General features: G+C 41.4%; 1 protein-coding gene across 7 annotated transcripts in view; it reads left to right on the top strand.

Annotated features, from left to right (window-relative positions):
• Positions 1–4,107: 4,107 nt before the first annotated feature.
• The window catches only part of RIF1 (replication timing regulatory factor 1), a 97,946-nt gene continuing 76,285 nt past the window's right edge, over positions 4,108–25,768 (top strand). For 5 of the 7 annotated variants that reach the window (XR_004026563.1, XR_004026567.1, XR_004026565.1 and 2 more), the window contains exons 1-9: positions 4,135–4,253; positions 4,634–4,747; positions 5,508–5,586; positions 9,050–9,146; positions 10,268–10,395; positions 10,516–10,610; positions 14,145–14,334; positions 16,934–17,026; positions 22,831–22,969. Coding sequence is in view for 1 of the 7 variants with exons in the window: in XM_012496511.2 (XP_012351965.1) it covers positions 4,644–4,747; positions 5,508–5,586; positions 9,050–9,146; positions 10,268–10,395; positions 10,516–10,610; positions 14,145–14,334; positions 16,934–17,026; positions 22,831–22,969 (925 nt within the window). In the remaining 6 variants the exon portion in view is untranslated. Of the gene's footprint in view, positions 4,254–4,633; positions 4,748–5,507; positions 5,587–9,049; positions 9,147–10,267; positions 10,396–10,515; positions 10,611–14,144; positions 14,335–16,933; positions 17,027–22,830; positions 22,970–25,768 lie in introns of all 7 variants that reach the window. The other 2 variants (XM_012496511.2, XR_004026566.1) reach the window with 2 other exon arrangements.

Here is a 25,768-nt window from a genome sequence, read left to right as displayed (position 1 = left end):
GACTGTTGAGTCTTCTTTATTCTGAAACAGTTCTGTTTTCCTTTGTCTTTTGTCTTTTATGACATTGTCATTTGAAGAGTACAGGCCACTTTTGTGTTGGACTTGTTTTTTTGTTTTCTGTTTACAGAAAATCCTTCAATATGGATTTTTCTGATTCTTCATGGATAGATTTAGGTTATGAAGGTAGAAGTGATGTTGTTTCCTCAGTGAATCACATCAGGGAATCTCAGTGATATCAGCTTTTACCAGTTTTGGTGATATTCATTAGGTGTCTCTACTGTGAAGTTACTGTTTCTTCTTAAAAAATATATCATGGAGGGATATTTTGAAACTGCTCTTCATTAAACTTTTACTCAATGGTTTTAACACCTACTGATTATTGCCTGAATCAATTATTACTGTCATTGTTGCAAAATGGTGATTTCCTAGCTGTGACATTCCTTCTCCTTCCTTTATTTCTTTATCTGCACATTTTTAGTATCTGTATGGGCTCTTTTTTCAATCAATAGGTTATAATTCATTGTTCCAGATTCAGCCAGTGGGAGTCCTTCTGGCTGGCCCTTGAGTCATTTTAACACATTCCCATCATTTTCTAAGCACTTTTTACTTTTGTAGCTTCAGCCCTGGAATTGGCCAGTTCTCCATGAATCTCTGGTTCCTTTTAGTGAACCTTTTATTTATTAAATATATTTTGGATATTGGTGTACATTAGTACTGGACATTAATAGCTGCAAAGTATTATACAGCGTAGATGTTCCATAATCTACTTAACATGTCCTCATTGGTTGTTTCTAATCTTTTAATATTACAGACAATTCTGCAATGAACAAATATCTGCATACTTTATGTTGCACATGAATGTGTATATCTGTAGGATTATCATCTAGAAGTGAAATTTTTGCATCAAAGACTTAGGGAATTTTTAATTTAGATAAATACTGAAAAATGTCCTTCAACAGTAGAGGCTATATTAATTTACATTTCTTTCTTTTTTTTTTTTTTTTTGAGATGGAGTCTCGCTCTGTCACCCAGGCTGGAGTGCAATGGCACGATCTCGGCTCACTGCAACCTCCAACTCCCAGGTTCAAGCGATTCTCCTGCCTCAGCCTCCCGAGTAGCTGGATTTACAGGCATGTGCCAACATGTCTGGCTAATTTTGTATTTTTAGTAGAGATGGGGTTTCACCATGTTGGTCAGGCTTGTCTTGAACTCCTGGCCTCAAGTGATCCACCCGCCTCGGCCTCCGAAAGTGCTGGGATTACAGGCATGAGCCACCGCACCCGGCCACTAATTTATATTTCTACCAATATCCTATGACAGCAGATAACCAGGCTTACAAATTTAGGTCAAAATTCTGTTTTTTCCACAGTACAGTTAGAGGATTTTAATTTTTCAATTATATTAGTCTGCTAGAATAGGCAGTTTAAGAAATATTTTCTTCATCCAGTGATCAAGAGTGATTAATCCTGCCTATGAGTAGCCCTGATGATGAAGTCAAATTGGATTCGCTTTCTTTTCTTGTTGTATTTTGTTTTATTTTTTTAAAGAGATTAGGTCTTCTTATGTTGTCCAGGCTGACCTCAAACTCCTGGGGTCAAAGGACCCTCCAACCTCAGTCTCCTGAGTAGCTGGGACTACAGGTGCATGTCACTGCACCCAGCTTCAAACTGGATCATTTTTCTAAAGTGCGTGATTATGTTCTTTCTCCAGAAGGCCTGAGCATAACAATGAGTTAGGCTTCCCTTTTGGCTCCTCAAGATTGTCAGTTTTAATAGTTTTGTAGCTCTTGAACTTCTGAAAATTTTTGTTTTCTCTCCATGAATATATTTTAGATGCAGACAAAGAATTTCTGCCATACATAGTTGGGTTCTTTTGGAAACTGATATTTGTATTCCAATTACAATAAATGTAATAGTTGAACTATCTTATCAAAGTTATAGAAAATTTGTGCCTTGAACATAATAGGAATCTCAAACTTTGCTGCTGACAAGAATAATTTAGACTGCATATCAAAAATGTAGATTAGTAGGCTTATCCTGAGAGGTATGGTCCAGACATTTACATATAAAGAAGCTAACCTGGGATTTTCTGACGCAATGATTCCAGAACCACACTTTCAGAAATATAACATTAAATTATTACTGATAGATTGAGTCCCTTTTTTTTTAAGAGACAGGGAAGGCCAGGCATGGTGGGTCACACCTGTAATCCCAGCACTTTGGGAGGCCAAGGCGGGCCTATCATCTGAGGTCAGGAGTTCAAGACCAGCCTGGCCAACATGGTGAAACCCCGTCTCTACTAAAATACAAAAAATTAGCTGGGCATGGTGGCGCATGCCTGTAATCCCAGCTACTTGGGAGGCTGATGCAGGGGAATCGCTTGAACCCGGGAGGCGGAGGTTGAAGTGAGCTGAGATCAGGTCAGTGCACTCCAGCCTGGGTGACAGAGCGAGACTCCGTCTCAAAAAATACACATATATGTGTGTGTGTGTATATATATATATATATATAAAAGCATACTATGTATGGACTGCTTGGTTTGGCAGTCATTTTGCTAAGTGCAGATGACACAAAGAGGAGCAAAAAGCAACACCCTACTTCTAGAGCTGAGAGTTGCGGTGCATGTGAGTGAGGGCTCAAAACCTGGGCCAGGAACCCATGATGGGAGAGTTCCATTGCTGCTGGGCTTCATGTGTCTGATTTAGAGTTGATGCAATCCTGTGTGTTGTGGAGAGTGCACGAAGGCATATGAAATGGGGAGCAACGGGCCCGGCGCGGTGGCTCACGCCTGTAATCCCAGCACTTTGGGTGTCCGAGGTGGGTGGATCACTAGGTCAGGAGTTCGAGACCAGCACGGCCAAGATGGTGAAACCCCGTCTCTACTAAAAATACAAAAATTAGCCGGGTGTGGTGGTGGGCGCCTGTAATCCCAGCTGCTTGGGAGGCTGAGTCAGAGACTCGCTTGAACCCGGGAGGCAGAGGTTGCAGTGAGCCGAGATCACGCCACTGCACTGCAGCCTGGGCGAAAGAATGAGGCTCCGTCTCAAAAAAAAAAAAGAAAAGGTGAGCAGCATATTAACAATAAAGAGAAATGACTGTCATTGTGTTTACTTAAGTTTCTCTAGGGAAGTTTCCCTGGCCAAATCCCACCCTTCAACCCCCCAGGGGCCTAACAGAACAATGCACACCCTCGGGAGCTACCTAAATCTACCGAATTACAATGCATATGGGCGGGGCCCAGGAATCTGCAGTTTAATAACGAATATCCCCAGGCCATTGTTATGTACGCTTAAGACTTGAGAACCATTGGCCTCTCCAACCTTTTCTCACTTCACCTATTAAAAGCCTTATTTTATACAGGAGAAAATTAAGGCATAGGTTAATTAACTTGCTAAAGTCACATGGAACCAGAGCTGGAATCTAGACCTGCTTGAGATACAGCTCTTTTCTTTTCTTTCTTTCTTTTTTTTTTTTTTTGAGAGACGGAGTCTTACTCTTACTCTGTCGCTCAGGCTGGAGTGCTGTGGCGTGATCTCCGCTCACTGCAACCTCCGCCTCCCGGGTTCCAGCGATTCTCCTGCCTCAGCTTCCCAAGTGGCTGGGACTACAGGCGTGTGCCACCACACCCAACTAATTTTTGTATTTTTTTTTTTAAGTAGAGACGGGGTTTCACCATGTGTTGGCCAGGCTGGTCTCGAACTCCTGACCTCAGGTGACCCGCCTGCCTCGGCCTCTCAAAGTGCTTGGATTACAAGGTGTGAGCCACTGCGCCCGGCCAGCTCTTAGTCTTAAACCTAACAGTACGTTATCTCCTTTTGCTAACTGATTTGTTGCTAAAACTTTAACAAGCACTGGACTTGGAGTTTGAACACTTAGTCTGAAGGCCCACTATGTTCAGTCTAGTGAGTCTGAGCAATTAACTCACATTTTGAATTTCAAGTCTCTCGCCTTAGGCAAAACACCACCACCTGATGCTGACCAGAGGGGCGTGCCGCGGCAGCCGGGCGGGGAAGGGATGGGAAGGGAGGCGATCGATAACTCCGGTGCGCCGCTGACTGTTGGATTGGCTCGAACTTCTCCCGCCAGGCCTAACCTACTCCCGCGCACTCGTGGGCCCGCCCCGCCGCCATCTTGGTCTAGGAGGGAGCGCGCCGCACGCGTGAGTAAACAGCCGGAGCCGGGGAAAGTCGAGCTCTGGCAGCGTCCGGGTGCCGAGGGGCAGAGGCGGAGAGGACCCTGTCCTGATCTTCCTAGGTGGGATAAATATCGAGGTCACAGTGGTAGGCCGCGGGGAACCCTCAGTCTGCCCACCCTCCGCCCCCTCGCGGCGAGATGCCTCGTTCCCCGGGCTTCTCCCGCCCTCCGCTGATCTCCTCCCTCTGTTGAAAGCTGCCCGGGAAAGTGGTGGCGGGAGCGGGCCCAGGCCCGAATGTGGCGTGGGCTCAGGTGCCTGGTGCCGGGCGCCGGAGGAGATTCGCGCTGGGGTTTGGTGCTTCGGAGGCCTGGGGTGCAGACGCGGCGTGGCTGTGAGGCCGGGGCGGGCGTGCGGGTGTGAGGGCCGGACTCACACTGGGCCGCCGCGGGGCTGTTTCCATCGGTCACTGGATTTTCTCCTCTTCCGGTTCGGGCCTCAGGGTGGCCGACATGACGGCCAGGGGTCAGAGCCCCCTCGCGCCGCTGTTGGAGACTTTGGAAGACCCTTCTGCCTCCCATGGAGGGCAGACTGACGCTTACCTGACTTTGACCAGGTGAGGTCCGCCACGGGGCGTAGCGGGGGCTGGGGGGGCGCTCTGGAGTGGGGAGAAAGAAGGTGGTTGGGAGGGGCGCGTAGAATGAATGTGAGTTCTAGAAGTCTAGCAAATGTTAATTCTAGAAGTCTGGCAAATGTGAGGACGCCCGAGTCACGGACGCTTTGGGGGGCGGGGGAGATGTATCCTAGGTGACGTTCCCGGGTACTGCTGCTGCTGCGCTTGAGGTGTGTGTTTGGAACGAGGGAGCCTGCACGTGTGTTTTGCAAGCGAGGGATATTTAAAAGTTTCGATTGGAAGTAGTTGTTGGAGGAGGGGTCTTCAGTGTAAACCACCGATGTGTTGGGAAAATGTGGTTACTCAGAGTTGATTTTTTAACAGAGCAATAAACTGATTTTTATTAATTGCAAAATGCTTCAAAATAATTTTCATAGAAATGTACTAAAGTTTCGTAAAACCTTTTGTAAAGGCTTAGCAAATCGTTAGTAACTAGGGATAGGGATCCCTGTTCTGTCTTTTTGGAGTCAGGCTGTCACAACTTGCATGTACTCGATGTAAAAACTTATTCTGAGGGTTTATTACTTTCATTTCTGATATATATTGCATTATATATTCTGTATACCCTTAAGGACCTTACCTACTGGGTCAATTCATTTGCAAGAGTTAGAACGTAATTTTTAAAAAGATTGTACATGTATTTTTGGGAGTATTTTTTTTTTCCTGTCAACTACTTAAACTTGTGTTCTTCCTGCTTTTTAAGTCGTATGACTGGAGAAGAAGGAAAAGAAGTAATTACAGAAATTGAGAAAAAACTTCCTCGGCTGTACAAAGTTTTAAAGGTGTGTATCTGTTTGTTTAACAGTTTTTCACTTTTGGTAGTTTTTTTTTTGTTGTTGTTTTGTGTTTTTTTTGAGGTGTAGTTTTGCTCTTGTTGCCCAGGTGAGAGTGCAATGGCTCGGGCTCGGCTCACTGAAACCTCCGCCTCTCGGGTTCAAGCGATTCTCTTGCCTCAGCCTCCTGAATAGCTGGGATTACCACCACCCCGGCTAATTTTGTATTTTTAGTAGAGAAGGGGTTTCTCCATGTTGGTCAGGCTGGTCTCGAACTCCCGACCTCAGGTGATCCACCTGCCTCAGCCTCCCAAAGTGTTGGGATTACAGGCATGAGCCACTGTGTCCAGCCACTTTTGGTGGTTTTTTTAAAGTTTCGCCAGTTGACTCAAAAGCTTTGAATCTAAAATAACAGCAGTAATACTGATTATAATACTCTTTATTGTTAATTAAAGCTTCTCAGGTACTTTCTTAATTACCTTACACGCTTTATCGCTTAACTCTCCGTGGTTCCATGAGATTATTGCTTAATGATCACTGCAGGTGAAGAAATTAATTTAATTTGCCTAAAGTTGCCTAGGGGCACTTGAATCTGAGTTTGTGCTCTTGAAAGCAGTGATCAGAGATTAATCTGTTTTCTTTCCTTTTGGGAATCTACATCTAAGTAAGTGATTCTAAAATTACAATTGTCTTTGGTCTAGTCTGTAGGTAGCATTAATTTCTTTTTCCTCATTCACCCTCAGTTTTTGCTACAACCGTTACCATTTTTTGCTGATTGACATCCTACTACAGACCTGTGTTCGTGTCTTCACTTGCCTACTCAGTGGCTTCCTGACCATCCTTAACATCTTTTAAATTTCCTTGTTTTTAGAATGAAAAAGTTGAACTTTTATCTCCAAAGTTTCTTAGAGTTCTCATTTTTATGACCTTGTTCTTTTTTTTTTTAATTTTCTTTTTGTGTTTTTATTATGACCTTGTTCTTGTGCTTTTATTTTTTTTTTAAATTTTAAAATTGAGGTGGGGGTCTTGATAGGTTGTCTAAGCCAGTCTCGAACTCCTGGGTCCAAGCGATCCTCCCACCTCAGCCTCCTTAGTAGCTGAGATTACAAGTAGGTGACACCATGCCCAGCTTTTGTGCTTTTTGTTTGTTTGAGGCAGAGTCTTGCTGTGTCACCCATGCTGGAGTGCAGTGGCACAATCTCAGCTCACTGCAACCTCTGCCTCCCAGGTTCAAGCGATTCTCCTGCCTCAGCCTCCTGAGTAGCTGGGATTACAGGCATGCCCCCACCACATCGAGCTAATATTTTTAGTAGAGACGGGGTTTCGCCATGTTGACCAGGCTGGTCTTGAACTCCTGACCTCAGGTGATCCACCCGCCTTGGCCCCCCCACAGTGGTGGGATTACAGGTGTGAGCCACCGTGCCCAGCCGTGTGCCTTTAAACAAGTGTTTCATCCAGACATGTATTGTACATTTTAACATGATTTTTGGCTAAGCATTAATAGAGATACTACCTACTCTTGGTGTTGTCATAGTCATCAACATTTTTTGTGTAAGCAGAAACTGTATTGTGTGTTAGTTACTTAATATCAGTGTTTATTCCATTTTCTTTATTATCATATTCCACATTATAGTAATTCGATGTGAAGACATGCACTTTCGTATATTGAGTATTTATAGGATCAGGAATTCTATTGCATACTTTTTTTTTTTTTTGAGACGGAGTTTTGCTCTCGCTGCCCATGGCTTGAACACCTCCCGGGTTCAAGCTGTTCTCCTGCCTCAGCCTCCCAAGTAGCGGGGATTACAGTCATACGCCACTATGCCTGGCTAATTTCTTTTTGTATTTTTTTTGTAGAGACGGGGTTTCTCCATGTTGGTCAGGCTGGTCTCGAACTGCTGACCTCAGGTGATCCGCCCACCTTGGCCTCCCAAAGTAAGCCTCTGCCATTGTGCCCAGCCTTATTGCATATAGTTTGAGTCAAGTTGCATTGTTTGTAAATAGGATTTGTACCTGAAATTATTTGGATGCACATGGAAGGTTGATAATAGGACAATAAGCAATTTTAAGCAATGAAAGGATAATTGAATTCTTTCAGAGTAGGAACCATACCAGGTAAAATAGAACATGTTTCTGTATAGTGTTCAGAGTTCAGCTAGGATTGTGTCTAGGAATCTATAACATTCTTGAAAATGAGACGCATCATCGTTAAGGAACACTTTCAAGTAAGTTTAATGAAAATTAATCACAAACATTTACTAGCTATTATCCAGGAGATACACTAGTAGCTCTCAAAGTATTAAGCCTTACTTAGTTGCCTACAACTGGTTGCTGTGCTATATCCCTTACATTCTGTACTCTAGAGTTTGCATTTTTTGGCTTGGTTTTGTAAATATAGAAGACACTACAGGGAAATATCTGCTCATATATTTAACCATTAACATTTGCTGTTCTTCCTGCTCAAGAATAACAGTTGAAGATTCCTTGGATATTTGATTCAAATAGATATGGGGGATTTTGAAGATAAATCCCTTTGGAGTAGGAAATGGTATAAGCGAATGGGGTACAGGGTAAAAGTAAACATTCATATTGAGATCCTCTTTGACAGATTTGGCCTTTTATAGCTTTTACATAAATAGTATGAGTTGGGCTTTAAATTCTAGATTGACAGCCAGGCAGGGTTGCTCACGCCTATAATCCCAGCACTTTGGGAGGTCTGAGGCGGGTGGATCACCTGAGGTCAGGAGTTTGAGACCAGGCTTGCCAACATGGTGAAACCCCATCTCTACTAAAAATACAGAAATATAGGCGTGGTGGCGTGCGCCTGTCATCCCAGCTACTCTTGAACCTGGGAAGCAGAGGTTGCAGGGAGCTGAGATTATGCCATTGCACGCCAGCCTGGGCAACAAGAGCGAAACTCTGTCTCAAAAAAAAAAAAAAAAAATTTCCAGATTGACATGGATTGAAATTTTCTTATGTATAAAGTAAGGTTTAAAAAATTGTTTTATTTTACTATTAATTGAGATAATAATAGATACTTTATAAATGTTACATTCTAACCCCTTCCTTCTCCCAGTCTTAGAGGAAGAGATGTCACTCCACTCTAAAGCTAGGATGTTAGCTTTTGGATTTGAGTCTCTTGTTTACTCAGTGGAAGGGCCTTGCTCCCTTTTCCCTGTCATGTCTTTAGCATCTTTCATCTGTTGACCTCTTTTTCTTTGCTCTCATAGGTGTAGAGATATCCTTTATCTTCAGTTGATCTCTATCCAGTTTCCTCTCCTTTCTTTACCAAGCTGTACACATGGCCTTCTGATTTTATTCCTTGTTATTTTTATTTTTATTTTTTATGCATATTCTCAAGGATTTGTTGGAGTAACGTGATGAATTTGCTTGTTCTGTAATCGACCTCTGCTTTCTAAAAATTGATTTACAGTTGTGTTTGTTTGTAATAAATATGGTTTTGTTTTTGTAGACTCACATTTCCAGTCAAAACTCGGAGCTGAGTAGTGCTGCTCTACAAGCCCTGGGGTTTTGCTTATACAATTCCAAAATTACCTCAGAATTATCAGGTAGATAAATTTCTTATGACTTAATATTTTTAGAATATAAATAAAGTGTAAATTTTAAGTATAAGTAGTTTGATGCTGTTAAAAGTACTGTTATCTCTGGATTAGTTTCAGAACCTGTAGTTTAAGGTTTGCTTTTAAGAAAGAAAGAATGGCTGGGTGTGGTGGCTCGTGCCTGTAATCCCAGCACTTTGGGAGGCCGAGGCGGGTGGATCACGAGGTCGGGAGATCGAGACCATCCTGGCTAACACGGTGAAACCCCATCTCTACTAAAAATACAAAAAATTAGCCGGGCGTGGTGGCAGGCGCCTATAGTCCCAGCTACCCGGGAGGCTGAGGCAGGAGAATGACGCGGGAGTGAACCCAGGAGGCGGAGTTTGCAGTGAGCCGAGATTGTGCCACTGCACTCCAGCCTGGGCAAGAAGAGTGAAACTCCATCTCAAAAAATATCAGATAAAAAGGGTATTTAAACATGATTGCTCTAAAAAGGGAAACTTTATTCAGGCATATGCACTAAGGAATATGCTGAATTGAAAAGTTTTTTGACATAATGATAAATGTGGGATAATTTGGAACTAAAAGTGGTAATGAAAGCACAGAACCTAATGCTTTCCAAGTTTTCAAGTAGTCTGCACTGTTGCTCCATAGCTAGATGATTTCCATTGTAAAGGAAAACCTTATCTTAAGGGAAGTTAGGAATAAAGATGTCAAAGTTGTTACCATCTGTTTTTGAGGGAAAAGCTGCTGCCTGCTCTTTTTTATACAAGGAAGTGTTAGCAACCTAAAGCAGGAGTTGTTCATTTTGGAGCAGAGATGCAGGATTGAAAACATATTACCAATAATTGTCTTGTATGTTCAAACCTACAATGATATCTAGTTATTTCAGTTGCACAAGATATCTGATTTGGTGTCTATTGTTTTATTTTCTCTCAGTATATCTTCCCCTCTAATCTGAATTTTGTGTTTTGGGGAGAAGTTTGGTATCAGCATTGGTTCTCTGATCTGTTCTCTGGATATACATTTAATTTTATGATTGATGAGTATATTGTTTTCTCTAGTTTTTAGTTGATACTCTTTAAAGTCTCAAATATTTCTATACAAAATTAAAACTGCTTGTTTTTCAGAGGCAAATGCTCTAGAATTGCTTTCAAAATTGAATGATACCATTAAGAGTTCAGACAAAAATGTACGTACCAGAGCACTTTGGGTGATATCTAAGCAGACATTTCCCTCTGAAGTGGTTGGCAAAATGGTGAGTATAGTTTTTGGGTATGCCATCTTAACTATATGCCAATTAAAAAATAAAAAACTATAATGCCAATGAAAGCAGTTCAGGCTTATTTCATTTGTATTCATTTGGTTTGTTTTTTAGGTATCCAGTATAATTGATTCATTAGAAGTGCTATTTAACAAAGGAGAGACGCATTCTGCTGTTGTTGATTTTGAAGCATTAAATGTTATCATAAGGTATGCATTTGGATGCTGTGCAAATTGAAGAATAGTTTTCATAAATTTAGCTGAAGGAGAGGGCATTTGGAATTTAAATGAGAGACAGACATTAAAAGGGGGAATGTCATTTACACCAAATGACTCAAGGATAAAAAGTAACAGGAAAAAGATGGAAGTAGATGTGCATAGGTTACTAGGTTTTTTGTTTGTTTTTACTGGGACCATGTTCAAGGTGAAGTCTTGGTTATGTTCCTGCTAGTAACATACACAGTTCAGGTTCTGTTAAAGCTTGTGTAAGGGTTTAAAAAATAATATAAACTCATAATTGGGCTTGGGTTGTTTAGGAAGGCAATTGGTGTTTAGCAGGGAATAGAGTACCTTCTTCATTTTTGTTATAACAGGCATGCCAATGCATAAACTCTTTTTTTTTAAGTGTAAACTCTTTGATGACATTTCTGTCTTCCCTGTTTTTTGTTCTTTAAAATTTTCTTGTTGAGTTACTTGCTTTAACTTCCCTATTGTTGAATGCTCTGATTGATGCTAAGATTATGTCATGGTTCTCTGGCTATCCTATAACAATGATGAATTTAGTAATATAACAATAAGTAATACAGTTGGCCCTTTGTAGGTTCTGCATCCTTAGATTCAACCAGTTGAGGGTTGAAAGTCTCAGAAAAATTGCATCTGTATTGAACATGTACAGACTCTGATTTTCTTGTCATTATTTCCTAAACAGTACAGTATAACAACTACTTACTTAGCACTTACATTGTATTAGCTATTATCAGTAATCTAGAAATGATTTAAAGTATACGGGAGGATGTGCATAGGTTATATGCAAATACAGTCGTGTGTCACATAATGATGGGAATACATTCTGAGGAATGCATCATTATGTAATTTCATCATTGTGCAAACATTGTAAAGTGGACTTAAACAAACCTAGGTGGAATAGCCTACTATATACCTAGGCTGCATGGTATAACCTGTTGCTCCTAGGCTACAGACCTGTACAGTGTATTACTGTACTGGATATTGTAGGCACTTCTAACACGATACTATATGTGTACCTAAACATAGAAAAGGTACAGTAAAAATATGATAAAAAAAGATTAAAAAATGGTACACCTGTATCTCACACTTACCACGAATGGAGCTTTTAGGACTAAAGATTCTTTGGGTGAGTCAGTGAAGGAGTGATGAGGGAATGTGGAGGTCTAGGACGTTACTGTGCACTATTCGTAGATTTCATAAAGACTGTACACTTAGGCTATACTAAATCTATAAAAACATTTTCAAAATAAATTAACCTCTACGTTCTGTAACTTTATTTTTTTGAGACAGTCTCACTTTGTTGTTCAGGCTGGAGTGTAGTGGTGCTCTCCGCAATCTCTACCTCCCAGGTTCAAGTAATTCTTGTGCCTCAGCTTCCCGAGTAGCTGGGATTATAGGCGCCAGCCACCACGCCCGGCAAATTTTTGTGTTTTTAGCAGAGAGGGGTTTTGCCATGTTGGCCAGTCTGGTGTTGAACTCCTGACCTCAGGTGATCCACCCACCTTGGCCTCCCAAAGTACCAGGATTACAGGCGTGAACGACTGTGCCTGGCCAGCTTACTGTAACTTTAAAATTTTTAAACTTTTTGACTTTTGTAAGAATAATTAGCTTTGGCCAGGCACAGTGGCTCACGCCTGTAATCCCAGAACTTTGGGAGGCCCAGGTGGGTGGATTACCTGAGGTCAGGAGTTTGAGACCAGCCTGGCCAACATGGTGAAACCCCATCTCTACTGAAAATACAAAATCAGCCGGGCGTGGTGATGCATGCCTGTAATCTCAGCTATATGGGAGACTGAGGCATTGAGAATCGCTTGCACCCGGGAGGCAGAGGTTGCAGTGAGCTGAGATTGCACCACTGCCCTCCAGCTTGGGTGACAGAGTGAGACTTGGTCTCAAAAAAAAAAAAAAAAAGAATACTTAGCTTAAAACACAAACATACAATTGTACAAACATATTTTCCCTCGTTAGATCCTTATTCTAGGAGCCTTAATTTTAAATTTTTTTTTTTTTAACTTTCGTAACTTTTTGGTTAACAACATAACACATCAGCCTAGGGCCTCTGCAGTGTCAGGATCGTTATCACTGTCTCCCACCTCCACATCTTGACATACTGAAACGTGTTCAGGGGCAATAACATGCATGGAGCTGTCATCTTCTGTGATTGATGCTGCCTTCTGGAGTATCTGCTGAAGGACCCTTCAAGGCTACTTTGCAGTTAACTTTTTTAAAATATAAGTAGGAGTAAACTCTAATGATAAAAATTATAGTGTAGTATATACATAAACCAGTAACATAGTCATTTATTTTTTGTTTTTTTTTTATTACTATTTTCTTTTTTTTTTTGAGACGGAATCTTGCTCTGTCACCAGGCTGGAGCACAGTGGTGAGGTCTTGGCTCACTGCAACCTCCGCCTCCCGGGTTCAAGCAATTCTCCTGCCTCAGCCTCCCAAGGAGCTGGGATTACAAGCATGTGCCACCACACCCAGCTAATTTTTGTATGTTTAGAAGAGACGGGGTTTCACCATGTTGGTCAGGATGGTCTTGATCTCCTGACCTCGTGATCTACCCGCCTCCACCTCCCAAAGTGCTGAGATTACAGGTGTGAGCCACTGCACCCAGCCGGTCATTTATTATCATTATCATATAGTACAGTATTATGTCCTGTATGTAATTGTGCTGTACTTTTATATGAGTGAGAGTGCAGTAGATTTGTTTACACCAGTGTCATCAGAAACATGAATAATGTATTGCACTGCAGTGTTACGACAGCTATGATGTCACTAGGTGATAGGAACTTGTCAAGTCCCTCATAATCTTACGGGACCACCATTGTGAATGTGCCGCATCTTTGACCAAAACCTTGCTCTGTGGTGCATGACTATACCGTCCTTTTTATTTATATATTTTTTTATTTATTTTTTTTGAGACGGAGTCTCACTCTGTCGCCCAGGCTGGAGTGCAGTGGCGCGAGCTCACTGCAGGCTCCGCCCCCCGGGGTTCACGCCATTCTCCTGCCTCAGCCTCCCACGTAGCTGGGACTACAGGCGCCTGCCACCTCACCCAGCTAATTTTTTGTATTTTTAGTAAAGACGGGGTTTCACCATGTTAGCCAGGATGGTCTCGATCTCCTGACCTCGTGATCCGCCTGCCTCGGCCTCCCAAAGTGCTGGGATTACAGGCGTGAGCCCTGCCTGTACTGTCCTTTTTATATTGGACTTGAGCATTATTGTGAGGTCCTGGAACCAATCCCCCAGGGATACTGAGGGATGACTGAAATATTTCAATTTAAAGACAATATTGGTTCTTTAAAAAAAATTTACAGAAGCAATAATGTGCAAATTAGTAAAAATTAGATCTGTTTCTTGTGTATATGCATATTTGTATATATTCTAAAACAAATGGGCCGTACTGTGTATATTTCTGTGTGTCACGTATTTTACTGCTTTAGACTTAAAACATGAGGTCACGCTAATTATTCATTGATTTCTCTATCATAGGCTAATTGAACAAGCCCCAATTCAAATGGGAGAAGAGGCAGTGAGGTGGGCAAAACTGGTCATACCTTTAGTGGTTCATTCAGCACAAAAGGTACATTTGCGGGGAGCAACTGCTCTGGAGATGGGAATGCCATTATTGCTTCAGAAACAGCAAGAAATAGCATCTATTACGGAGCAGCTTATGACTACTGTGAGTGTTCTTTTATGTAAGAATTTTCTGGATACTGCATCAGAAGGTTCTGCACTAAGCTTAAAATTCAGTCTGGGGGCCAGGTACAGTGGCTCTCACCTGTAGTCCCAAAGTGGAAGGCTGAGATGGGAGGATTGCTTGAGGCCAGGAGTTCCAGACCCATCTGGGCAACATGGTGAAGACCCATCTCTACAAAATATCTTAAAAATTAGCTGGGCGTGGTGGCATGATCTTGTAGTCTCAGATGCTTGGGAGGCTAAGGCAGGAGGGTTGCTTGACCAGAAATTTGAGGCTGCAGTGAGCTGTGATCTCACTACTGCGTTCTAGGCTGGGCGACAATGAGACCCTCTCTCAAAAAAAAAAAAAATAAAAAATCTGTCTGGGCATATTGGTATAGTTGCAATATGATCTAGGATTTTAGCTTTGAATCAAAACCTTAAGAGTTGCATGAGTTAGCATAGGCACATTGCTCATTACATTGTAGTAAGGAAGGGAGCTGTCTATTGTTACTAAAATCCAGACATTTTACTTCATTCCCAACAAATAGGAAATAGGAATTGTATTTCTGAAAGAGGGAGAGCATTAACTGATTCACTCATGTTTGGGTTGTTACTGTATAATCCCAGTAGGTACAAATTTAATGTACATAAACTTACCTAGTCTCTATAGTTTTCTAGTTACTACTTGCCATAGGTTTTAGGTTTTCTAACCATTGTTCTTCTAACATATTTACTGGGCATCTGATATGTGCAGTGCATTGTTGCAGGCGCTGTGAATATAGCAGTGAACAAAAGAGGCTTGATGGAGCTTATTTTCTTGTGGGAGAGATAATTAAGTACATAGTGTAGTAAGTGAAGAGCACTAAGGAGAAGAGCAAAGACCAGAGAGTGCCGTGAGAAAGGAATGTAAGGTGGTCAGGGAAGGCAAAGGAAAGGACATTTGAACAGTGATTTGAAGGCAGAGTAGGAGTTACCCATGTGGATAATGAACCAGACAAGAGAACTATGAGGGCAAAAGGCCCGGCTCTAATGGTTGTGTACCTGGTTGGTGTTCTGGGAACACTGGGCAGTGTGACAGTAGTGGAGTGAATGAGAATGAGAGGAAAAGAGGGTCCAATCACATAGGACTATGGCAGGGACCATTGTAAGGATGGATTTTTACTCTAGATTACATGGAAAGCCATATTTGAAGGTCTTGTCTTGTTTTTTTGTTTAACAGACAGGGTCTCCCTATATTACCCAAGCTGGTCTCGAACTCCTGGGCTCAAGCAGTCCTTCCACTTCAGTCTCCCAAAGTGTTGGGATGACAGGCGTGAGCCACCATACCCAGCCCCTAAAACCTGGGATTTTACTTGCTTAAAATGCAGAAGACTTCTTGATAATGTTCAGTATGACACAGTAACTCGAGTGTCTTTATAAATAGCTTTATTCTGATGAATTCAATTTTAGTAACATATATATATGTGTGTATATATATATATATATATATACACACATATATATAATTTTTTTTTTTTTGAGACAGTTTCGCAATTGTTGCCCAGGCTGGAGTGCAGTGGCACGGTCTCAGCTCACTGCAGCCTCCACCTCCTGGGTTCAAGCGATTCTCCTGCCTCAGCAGGAGTAGCTGGGATTACAGGCACCTGCCACCATGCCCGACTGATATTTGTATTTTTAGTAGAGATGGGGTTTCACCATATTGGCCAGGCTGGTCTCGAACTCCTGACCTTGTGATCCTCCCGCCTCGGCCTCCCAAAGTGCTGAGATTACAGGCATGAGCCACTGCGCGTGACCATAAAATTGTTTCTTTAACCCATTTATCAAGCTTGCAACAAAGCATATATGAAATTATATAAATTTGAGCTAAAAATTATTTCACGTGTCTGTTGATTATGAAGCTATTAATGTATTTTTTCATTATTAGTGTGAAAATATTAATACAGTGTCATTTAAACTAGTTAATGATATGCTGACATTTTTAGGGTAAAGTATATTGGTAGAAAAAAAAAGTTGGATTGATGGATGGTAGGATGGCCAGATAGGTGATAAGATCAGCGTAGTAAAGTGTTAATGGTAGAATCTGGGTGTTTGTATTAGAGCATTTACTGTAAAAACTCATTTGGATTTGCTATATGCTTCAATTTTCCTTTTGGAGTCTTTTGGGAAAATTTTTATTTTTATTTTTTTGAGACAGTCTTGCTCTGTCGCCCAGGCTGGAGAGCAGTGGCACGATTTCTGCTCTCTGCAACCTCCGCCTCCCAGGTTCAAGCGACTCTTGTGCCTCAGCCTCCCGAGTAGCAAGAATTATGGGCGCTTGCCACCATGCCCAGCTAATTTTTGTATTTTTAGTAGAGACAGGGTTTCGCCGTATTGGCCAGGCTGGTCTTGAACTCCTGACTTCAGGTGATTCTCCTGCCTCGGCCTCCCGAAGTGCTAGGATTATAGGCTTGACCCACCGCACCTGGCCTCGGGTGGGGTAATATTTTTATTATAGAAAAAACTATTTGGTTGAATCAGTTTTTGAAAATTATTCCTAGACTTTGGTATTGGATTTTTTTTTCTAAGAGTCTGTTTGGTAAATTAATTGCTTTTGTTTGCAGAAATTAATCTCTGAACTTCAGAAGCTATTTATGAGTAAAAATGAGACTTACGTGTTAAAATTATGGCCTTTGTTTGTCAAACTACTTGGAAGGGTAAGTGCCCAGTTAATGAACAGTCAATAGTTTTTACATGCTGGACTCTTTCTTTTCTTACCTTTTCTTTGTACAGTTGATGCTCATTATTTCCTTTGTACAGCTGATGCTCATTATTTCATGCCTACTCACTAAAATTTATTTGTAAATCTGAAATCAGTACTTGCATTGCTTTTGCCTTCATTTGTAGACACCTAGAGTGGCAAAGAATTGGAGTCACACAACGTGCATGTGTCCAGCTGAGGTCAAGCAAGGTTATGCTCTGCCTTTTTGTTTTAGTTCTCATACCTTAAACAGGTGTCCTTTTTATAATCCATGTAATGCCACATTTTTCACTTTTCTGTGCTTTTCCTGGTTGGTTTCACTGTTTAAATTTGGAACCCAAAGCTTGGGTCCAGGGGCTGTCTAGTTTATGTTCCTAAGTAAAGGAAGACTGTGATATACCCAGTGGTGAAAATAAACTTTGTTCAGGCACGATTTATAGAGCTACTGGCTGTGAGTTTGACGTTAGTGATTCAGTAGTATAAAATATCTTCTAATAGATAGACGTTAAGCAGGTTATATATTGAACAGCTGACGAAAGTGTTGTGTCCAAAGAACCTAACCCTGTATTTCCCATGGGAGTGATCGCTCAGTATTTGCCAACTTAGTGTTCAAGGCTACTTTATATAATAGAAAACCATAACTACTATGAATAATGAGAGAGAATCAACTGTATGTTCAATGATTAAGCCAGGTTTTGGGTGGCGGGGAGTGTGCTGCTTTTATTTAGATTTTTTATTTAAAATATTTTATTTAAATATTATTTAAATATTTTATTTAAAATAAAATAAAATAGATATTTTATTTATTTAGAACATGTAAATATACATGTTCTAACTATTTGTAAATGAACAAGTCAATGGCATTAAATCTATTCATAATGTTGTAAGCATCACCACTATCTATACCCAAAACTTGTGCATCATCCCCAACAAAAACTGTACCCATTAAACTTCCTCTGCCCTCCTCCCGCACCCATACATCACCCTTTGGTAATGTCTGTTCTACTTTCTGACTCTGTGAATTTGCTTATTCTAGGTACCTCATAAAAGTGAAATTATAACATACTTGCCCTTCTGTATCTGGCTTATTTCACTAAGCATAAAGTTTTTTTATTTTTTTTTTGAGACGGAGTTTCGCTCTTGTCACCCAGGCTGGAGTACAATGGTGTGATCTTGGCTCACTGCAACCTCTGCCTCCCGGGTTCAAGCAATTCTCCTGCCTCAGCCTCCTGAGTAGCTGGGACTACAGGCATGTGCCAGTACGTCCGGCTGATTTTTGTGTTTTTAGTAGAGACAGGATTTCACCATGTTGACCAGGATGGTCTCGATCTCCTGACCTTGTGATCCGCCCACCTCGGCCTCCCAAAGTGGTGGGATTATAGGCGTGAGCCACCGTGCCTGTCAGCATAAAGTTTTTAAGATTTATCCGTGTCATAACATATATTAAAGTTGCATTCTTATGGCTGAGTAATTGTTATGTATGTAACACATTTTGTTTATCTGTTGAGAGACATTTAGGTTGTTTCTACCTTTTGGCGATTGTGAATAATGTTGCTGTAAACACCAGTGTACAAATCTGTTGGAATTCTGGCTTTCAGTTTTTTGGGTATATACTTAAGAGTGGAATTGCTGGGTTATATAGTAGTTCTATGCTTAACTTTTTGAGAAAGCTCCAAACTCTTTCTTTTTTTTGAGACAAGATCTGGCTCTATCTATCACCCAGGCTGGAGTGCAGTGGCACAACCTCGCTCACTGCAACCTCTGTCTCCCAGTCTCAAACCGTCCTCCCACCTCAGCCTCCCAATTACCTGGGACTACCACCCAGCCCAGCTGATTTTTTTTTTCGTATTTTTTGTAGAGACGGGGTTTTGCCATGCTGCTCAGGCTGGTCTCCAGCTCAAGTGATCTGCCTGCCTCAGCCTCCAAAATTGCTGGATTATAGGCATGAGCCACTTGGACCAGCCAGCACCAAACTCTTCTGTAGCAGCTGCACCATTTTACATTCTCACCAGTAATGCACTAGGGTTCCGCTTCCTTAACATCCTCACCAACACTTTTTATTTTCCTTTTTTTTGATAGCCATTCTAGTGAATGTGAAGTGGGATTGATTTGGTATAGATTTGCATTTCTCTGATTACTGGTGATGTTGAACATCTTTTCATTTGGTTCTTGGCTGTTTGTTTCATTGTCTGTGGAGAAATGTCTAAGTCCTTGGCCCATTTTTGAGTAGGTTTGAATTTTTGTTGTTGAGTTGTAGTTCTTTATATGTTTTGGATATTCATCCCTTATCAGTTTTGTGATTTGCAAATATTCGCTTCCATTCTGTAGGTTCTCTTTTGCTTTCTTGGTAATACCCATTGCAGAGTTTTTAATTTTGGTGAAGTATTATATATATTTTTTGTTATTGCTCATACTTGACATCATATTCATGAAGTCGTTGCCAAATCCAGTGTCATTTTTGTTTCCCAGTGCGTTCGTCTAAGAATTTTCCAGTTTTAGATCTTGAATGTAGATCTTTGAACCATTTTGAGTGAATATTTGGATATGGTTTAAGGAGAGTCCACGTTCATCCTTTTGCATGCAGATATTCAGATTCCTCAGTATCATTTATTGAAAAGGTTGTTTTTATTAAATCCTTGTGGTACCCTTTTTTTTTTTTTTTTTTTTTTTTTGAGACAGTCTTACTCTGTTGCCTAGGCTGGAGTGCAGTGGTGTGATCTTGGCTCACTGCAACCTCTGCCTCCTGGGTTCAAGCAATTCTCCTGCCTCAGTCTCCCAGGTAGCTGGGATTATAGGTGCCCACTACCATGCTCGGCTAATTTTTTTTTCTTTTCTGTATTTTTATGAGAGATGTGGTTTTACCACGTTGGCCAGGCTGGTCTTGAACTTCTGAGCTCAAGAGATCCACCCGCCTCGACCTCCCAAAGTGCTGGGATTACAGGCGTGAGCCACTGCGCCTGGCCTGTGATACCCTCTTGAAAATCAGTTGAACATAGATGGAAAGATTTATATCCGAGCTCAATATTCTGTTCTTATGGTCTGTATGGCTGTCCTTATGCCATTAGCATATGTATTAATTACTGTAGCTTTATACTGAGTTTGGCAGTCAGTTTGTCTGGTTTTATTATTTTTCAGGATTGTTTTGGCTTTTATTTATTTATTTATTTTTTGAGCTGGAGACTGTCCCTGTCGCCCAGGCTGGAGTGCAGTGGCGTGATCTCAGCTCACTGCAACCTCCGCCTCCTGGGTCCAAGCGATTCTGCCTCAGCCTCCCGAGTAGCTGAGACTGCAGGTGCATGCCACCATGCCCAGCTAAATTTTTGTATTTTTAGTAGAGACGGTGTTTCACCATATTGGTCAGGCTGGTCTCGAACTCCTGACCTTGTAATCCTCCTGCCTTGGCCTCCCAAAGTGCTGGCATTACACGTGTGAGCCACCACACCTGGCTGTTTTGGTTTTTTGAGACTGTGCAATTCCGTGTGAATTTGACAATCGACTTCTTTGTGAAAAAGGCAGTTGGAATCATGGTAGGGATTGTGATGAATCTGCATATAATGCCTTGAGTAGTTAGCATTTCATTGATGTTAAGTCTGTCTTTTCTACCCACGAACACAGATGTCTTTCCATTTATTTAGGGGTTTTTTTTTTTTTTTTTTTTTTAAAGAGTCTCGCTCTGTTGCCCTGGCTATATTGGCTCACCGCAACCTCAGCCTCCCGGGTTCAAGTGATTCTCCTGCCTCGGCCTCCCGAGTAGCTGGGATTATAGGTGCCTGCCACCACGCCTGGCTGATTTCTGTATTTTTAGTAGAGATGGGGTTTTACCATGTTGGCCAGGCTGGTCTCAAACTCATGACCTAAAGCAATCCATCTGCCTCGGCCTCCCAAAGTGCTGGGATTACAGGTGTTAGACACTGTGCCAGGCCTAGGTCTTTAATTTCTTTCATCAGTGCTTCATAATTTTCATCTTTTGTCTTTAACTTCTTGGGCTAGATCTATTACGAAGTATTTCCTTTAGCTCTTATAGCTAACTTGTGTGTTTTTTATTTTCGAAACCATTTTTTTTTGTTACCGGTTTATAGTCTGTGAAGATTATATGTGGCTTATAGCCTGTTAGGAGCATTAGTGTTTATATAATTTTTTATTTGTGATGCATTACTTGTCATTTTTCCATTTTGTACTTTATTTTCCTTTTTTTCTTTTTTTTTTTTTGAGACAGTTTCATTCTTGTTGCCCAGGCTGGAGTGCAAACACGATCTCGGCTCACTACAACCTCGGCCTCTCAGGTTCAAGTGGTTCTCCTGTCTCAGCCTCCCGAGTAGCTGGGATTACAGGCATGTGCCACCATGCCTGGCTGGTTTTTGTATTTTTAGTAGAGAAGGGGTTTCTCCATGTTGGTCAGGCTGGTCTCGAACTCCTGACCTTAGGTGATCCACCTGCCTTGGCCTCCCAAGGTGCTGGGATTACAGGTGTGAGCCACTGTGCCTGGCCTATTTTTTTTTTTTTTTAATTTTTTTGCTTTTTTCTCCTCATATTTTTCTTTTTGTTTGATAGTGTTCCCATTTAAATCTTACATAATATTTGGAATATTTGGAATTTATCTGGTTTTCTGCCGGCTGTGGTTGCTCACGTCTGTAATCCCAGCACTTTGGGAGGCTGAGGCAGGTGGGTCACTTGAGGTCAGTAGTTAGTCACCAGCCTGGCCAGCATGGCAAAACCTTGTCTCTACTAAAAATACAAAAATTAGGCCGGCATGGTGGCTCACGCCTGTAATCCCAGCACTTTGGGAGGCCGAGGTGGACAGATCACCTGAGTTCAGGAGTTCGAGACCAGCCTGGCCAACATGGTGAAACCCTGCCTCAACTAAAAATACAGTAATTAGCCAGGCATGGTGGCACACACCTGTAATCCCAGCTACTTGGGAGGCTGAGGCAGGAGAATCGCTTAAACCTGGGAGGCAGAGGTTGCAGTGAGCTGAGATCCAGCCATTGCACTCCAGCGGGTGACAGAGCAAGACTCCATCACAAAACAAAACAAAACAAAACAAAACAAAAATTGGCTGGGTGTGGTAGTATTAGCCAGTAATCCCAGCTACTTGGAAGGCTGAGGCAGGAGAATCACTTGAACCCAGGAGATGGAGGCTGCAGTGAGCCAAAATGGCACCACTGCACTGTAGCCTGGGCGACAGAGTGAGACTTCCTCTCAAAAAAAAAGAAAAGTTATTCAGTTTTCTTGATTTTTATCTCACTTTTACTATTTTTTATTAGCAGATAATACTTTAAAAAATACTTCTTTTACAGCCATGAAATAAGATGTTTCCTTAATTTTCCATTCAGTTTGTTTGAAAGGTTATTTTTATTATTTTCAGAGTTCAGCACCTTTTTTCTCTAATATAATTTTTTAATATAAACGTATGTTTTGTTTGGTATTGATTTGATAAAGTTTGGGATTTATCTGCTCTCCTGATTTTCTCTAATGTTTTAGAAATGTTCTGTGTTATGCATTGTCTGCTTCTTCAAACTTTATATATTTTGTGATCTTGAGTTTAGAATGTGTGTTTAAAGTTTTTCTTATATTCCTAAGACTTGTAACATATCTAACATTTAACACATCTCCATGTTTTGTGAATAATTTGTCTTTTGTCTCCCCATTAGATTATGAAGTCCTAAGAGCATCTGTTAAGTGAATGAATAAAGGAATGATAGCAATTACTCTGTTTCATGCAGATAAATAACTTTTTAATGATTTTTTTCCCCTTTTTAGACCTTGCATCGAAGTGGGAGTTTCATCAATTCTCTGTTACAACTAGAAGAACTTGGATTTCGTAGTGGAGCACCCATGATTAAAAAGATAGCTTTTATTGCTTGGAAGAGTTTAATAGATAATTTTGCTTTAAATCCAGGTAAGTAATATTTTAACAATTTTGATTTTCTATGAATTCGTTTTGCTTAAAGCAAGATAAATGAAGTTTTTCTGGTTTTTTGGATTTTAAGTTGAAATTAAGTTACTACTGAATTATTTTCATTTTAAGGGAACAGGAATAAATTTGTACTGAAAATAGAATTCACATACTAGGCATTGAAAATCACAAATATGAAATCTGTTTTACAGTATTTCAAAAACTGAACAAAGTGAAAAATAACTATTTGTGGCTTCCTTATTTATTTATTTATTTTTTTTGATTAAATACAAAAGTGTTGCTCTTGCCCAGGCTGGAGTGCAGTGGTGGGATCTTGGCTCACTGCAACCCCCGCCTCCCAGGTTCAAGCGATTCTCCTGCCCAGCCTCCTGAGTAGCTGGGATTACAGGTGCCCACCACTACACCCGGCTAATTTTTGTATTTTTAGTAGAGACAGGGTTTCACTATGTTGGCCAGGCTGGTCTGGAACTCCTGACCTCAAGTGATCAGCCCGCCTTGGCCTCCCAAATGCTGGGATTACAGGTGTGAGCCACTGCCCCCAGCCTATTATTTGTGGCTTTCTTACATGTTAGCACTGAGTCGAGTACTTTATGTAATATTTTATTTAATCATCACAATAGACCTGAGATGTAATTATTAATGTGACCTCTGGAAAATTACTCAATCTCTCTAAAATAGTGATTAAACTATTTTAGAGAGATTGAGTAATTTTCGAGAGGTTATATAGTCAGTAGATGATAGGAAGCAGTTGTGATTTCCATGGAATAAAAATTTCAGTGGTTGATGGCCTTCTCTCAGGATCTCTAGAAGAGTACCTAATAGTGGTTTAATATTGATATATGGAAGTCATTCTTTTTGATTTACTTTAACCATACCTTCTTATTGTCCAGTGGAGTTTTCTGATAATCACAAGAAAGAATATTTAGCCCCAAACTGGGTTAGTATGAGTACTTAACTAGGTGGTAATCTTAGATTTAATTAATACTGTATGTTTACTAGAGCTGCTAAGTAATGTTGATTTTTATCTTATATTTTTCCTGCCAAAGACCATTATTTATCCCATTTTTTCCTCCTTTTAATATGTTTTGTATTGTGATTATTTGCATTAATGTATAATTACTTTTTTTTTTGAGACGGAGTTTCGCTCTGTTGCTCAGGCTGGAGTGCGGTGGCTCGATCTCGGCTCACTGCAAACTCCGCCTCCCGGGTTCACACCGTTCTCCTGCCTCAGCCTCCGGAGTAGCTGGGATTACAGGTGCTCATCACCAAGCCCGGCTAATTTTTTTGTATTTTTAGTAGAGACGGGGTTTCGCCGTGTTAGCCAGGATGGTCTTGATCCCCTGACCTCGTGATCTGCCCGCCTTGGCCTCCCAAAGTGCTGGGATTCCAGGTGTGAGCTACCGTGCCGGGCCTTTTTTTTCTTTTTCGTTTGAGATGGAGTCTCACTCTGTTGCTCAGGCTGGAGTGCAGTGGCGTGATCTCAGCTCACTGCAACCTCCGCCTCCCAGGTTCAAGCGATTCTCCTGCCTCAGCCTCCCAAGTAGCTGGGATGACAGGCACCTGCCACCACGTCTGGCTAATTTTTGTATTTTCAGTAGAGACAAGGTTTCACCATATTGGCCAGGCTGGTCTCGAACTTCTGACCTTGTGATCTGCCTGCCTCGGTCTCCCAGAGTGCTGGGATTACTGGGTGGCAAGAGCCACCACTCTCAGCCCTATAATTACTTTTATTTAAAATACTGGTACATACATTTTGGGGGCATAGGTGTTTTTGTTTTTTTTTTCTTCCCCCCTTTAGGGTCTTGCCCTATCACCCAGACTGGAGTGCAGTGGCTGACTGCAGCCTTGACCTCCTGGACTCCAGTGATCCTCTCACCTCAGCCCCCTCAAGTAGCTGGGACTACAGGCGTGTGACACCATGTCTGGCTAATTTTTGTATTTTTTGTAGAGGCGGGGTTTGACCACGTTGCCCAGCCTAGTCTCAAGCTCCTGGACTCAAGTGATCCACCTGCCTCAGCCTTCCAAAGTGTTAGGATTATAGGTGTGAGCCGCTGTGCTCATTCTACTATAATTTTTAATTGAAATTGTAGCTTATTTTTATGTTTATGAGCTGGCATGTATTTGGGTCTAACTGTAAACCCAGAAGTGTGAGGTAATGTTTGGGACTACAATCTTTAGGAATTAAGATAAAGCATAAGAGTAGTTTAAAGATAGTAAGTTAAAAATAAATACAGAGCTAGGGAATCCATGACTGATACTGTGGATCGAGGAAGTCATCAAGGAATCAGATGACTGTGTTTTTGCTCTGCCATCTTCGATTTGTCTTAATTGCAGACAGGAAGGAGGGAAGGCAGAAGAGCAGAAAAGACTTCTTCACAGCTTACTCACCTATACCTAGAAATAGCCTTCTAAGAATCTTATATACACATCCGCTTAAATTTTACTGGATAGGATGGCTCAATGGCCGACTAGAAAAAGTAGTCAAAAACTGGGCACCCATCACTGTCCTGTGTAAAATCAGATTTTGTAATTAAAGGAGATTGGTTTATTGCATGGCAATTAATCTCTGCTACTGTAGAGATATTATTATGGAGCTCTTCTCATAAATAGAATAGAGTCCGGGCGTGGTGGCTCACGCCTGTAATCCCAGCACTTTGAGAGGTAGGCAGATGACCCGAGTTCTCGAGTTAGAGACCAGCCTGACCAACATGGAGAAACGCCATCACTACTAAAAATACAAAGTTGGCCGGGCATGGTGGCGCATGCCTGTAATCCCAGCTA

This window comes from Nomascus leucogenys, chromosome 17 (genome assembly GCF_006542625.1).
Source record: "Nomascus leucogenys isolate Asia chromosome 17, Asia_NLE_v1, whole genome shotgun sequence".
Classification (NCBI taxonomy): Eukaryota; Metazoa; Chordata; class Mammalia; order Primates; family Hylobatidae; genus Nomascus; species Nomascus leucogenys.
This window is presented reverse-complemented; position numbering and strand designations above follow the sequence as displayed.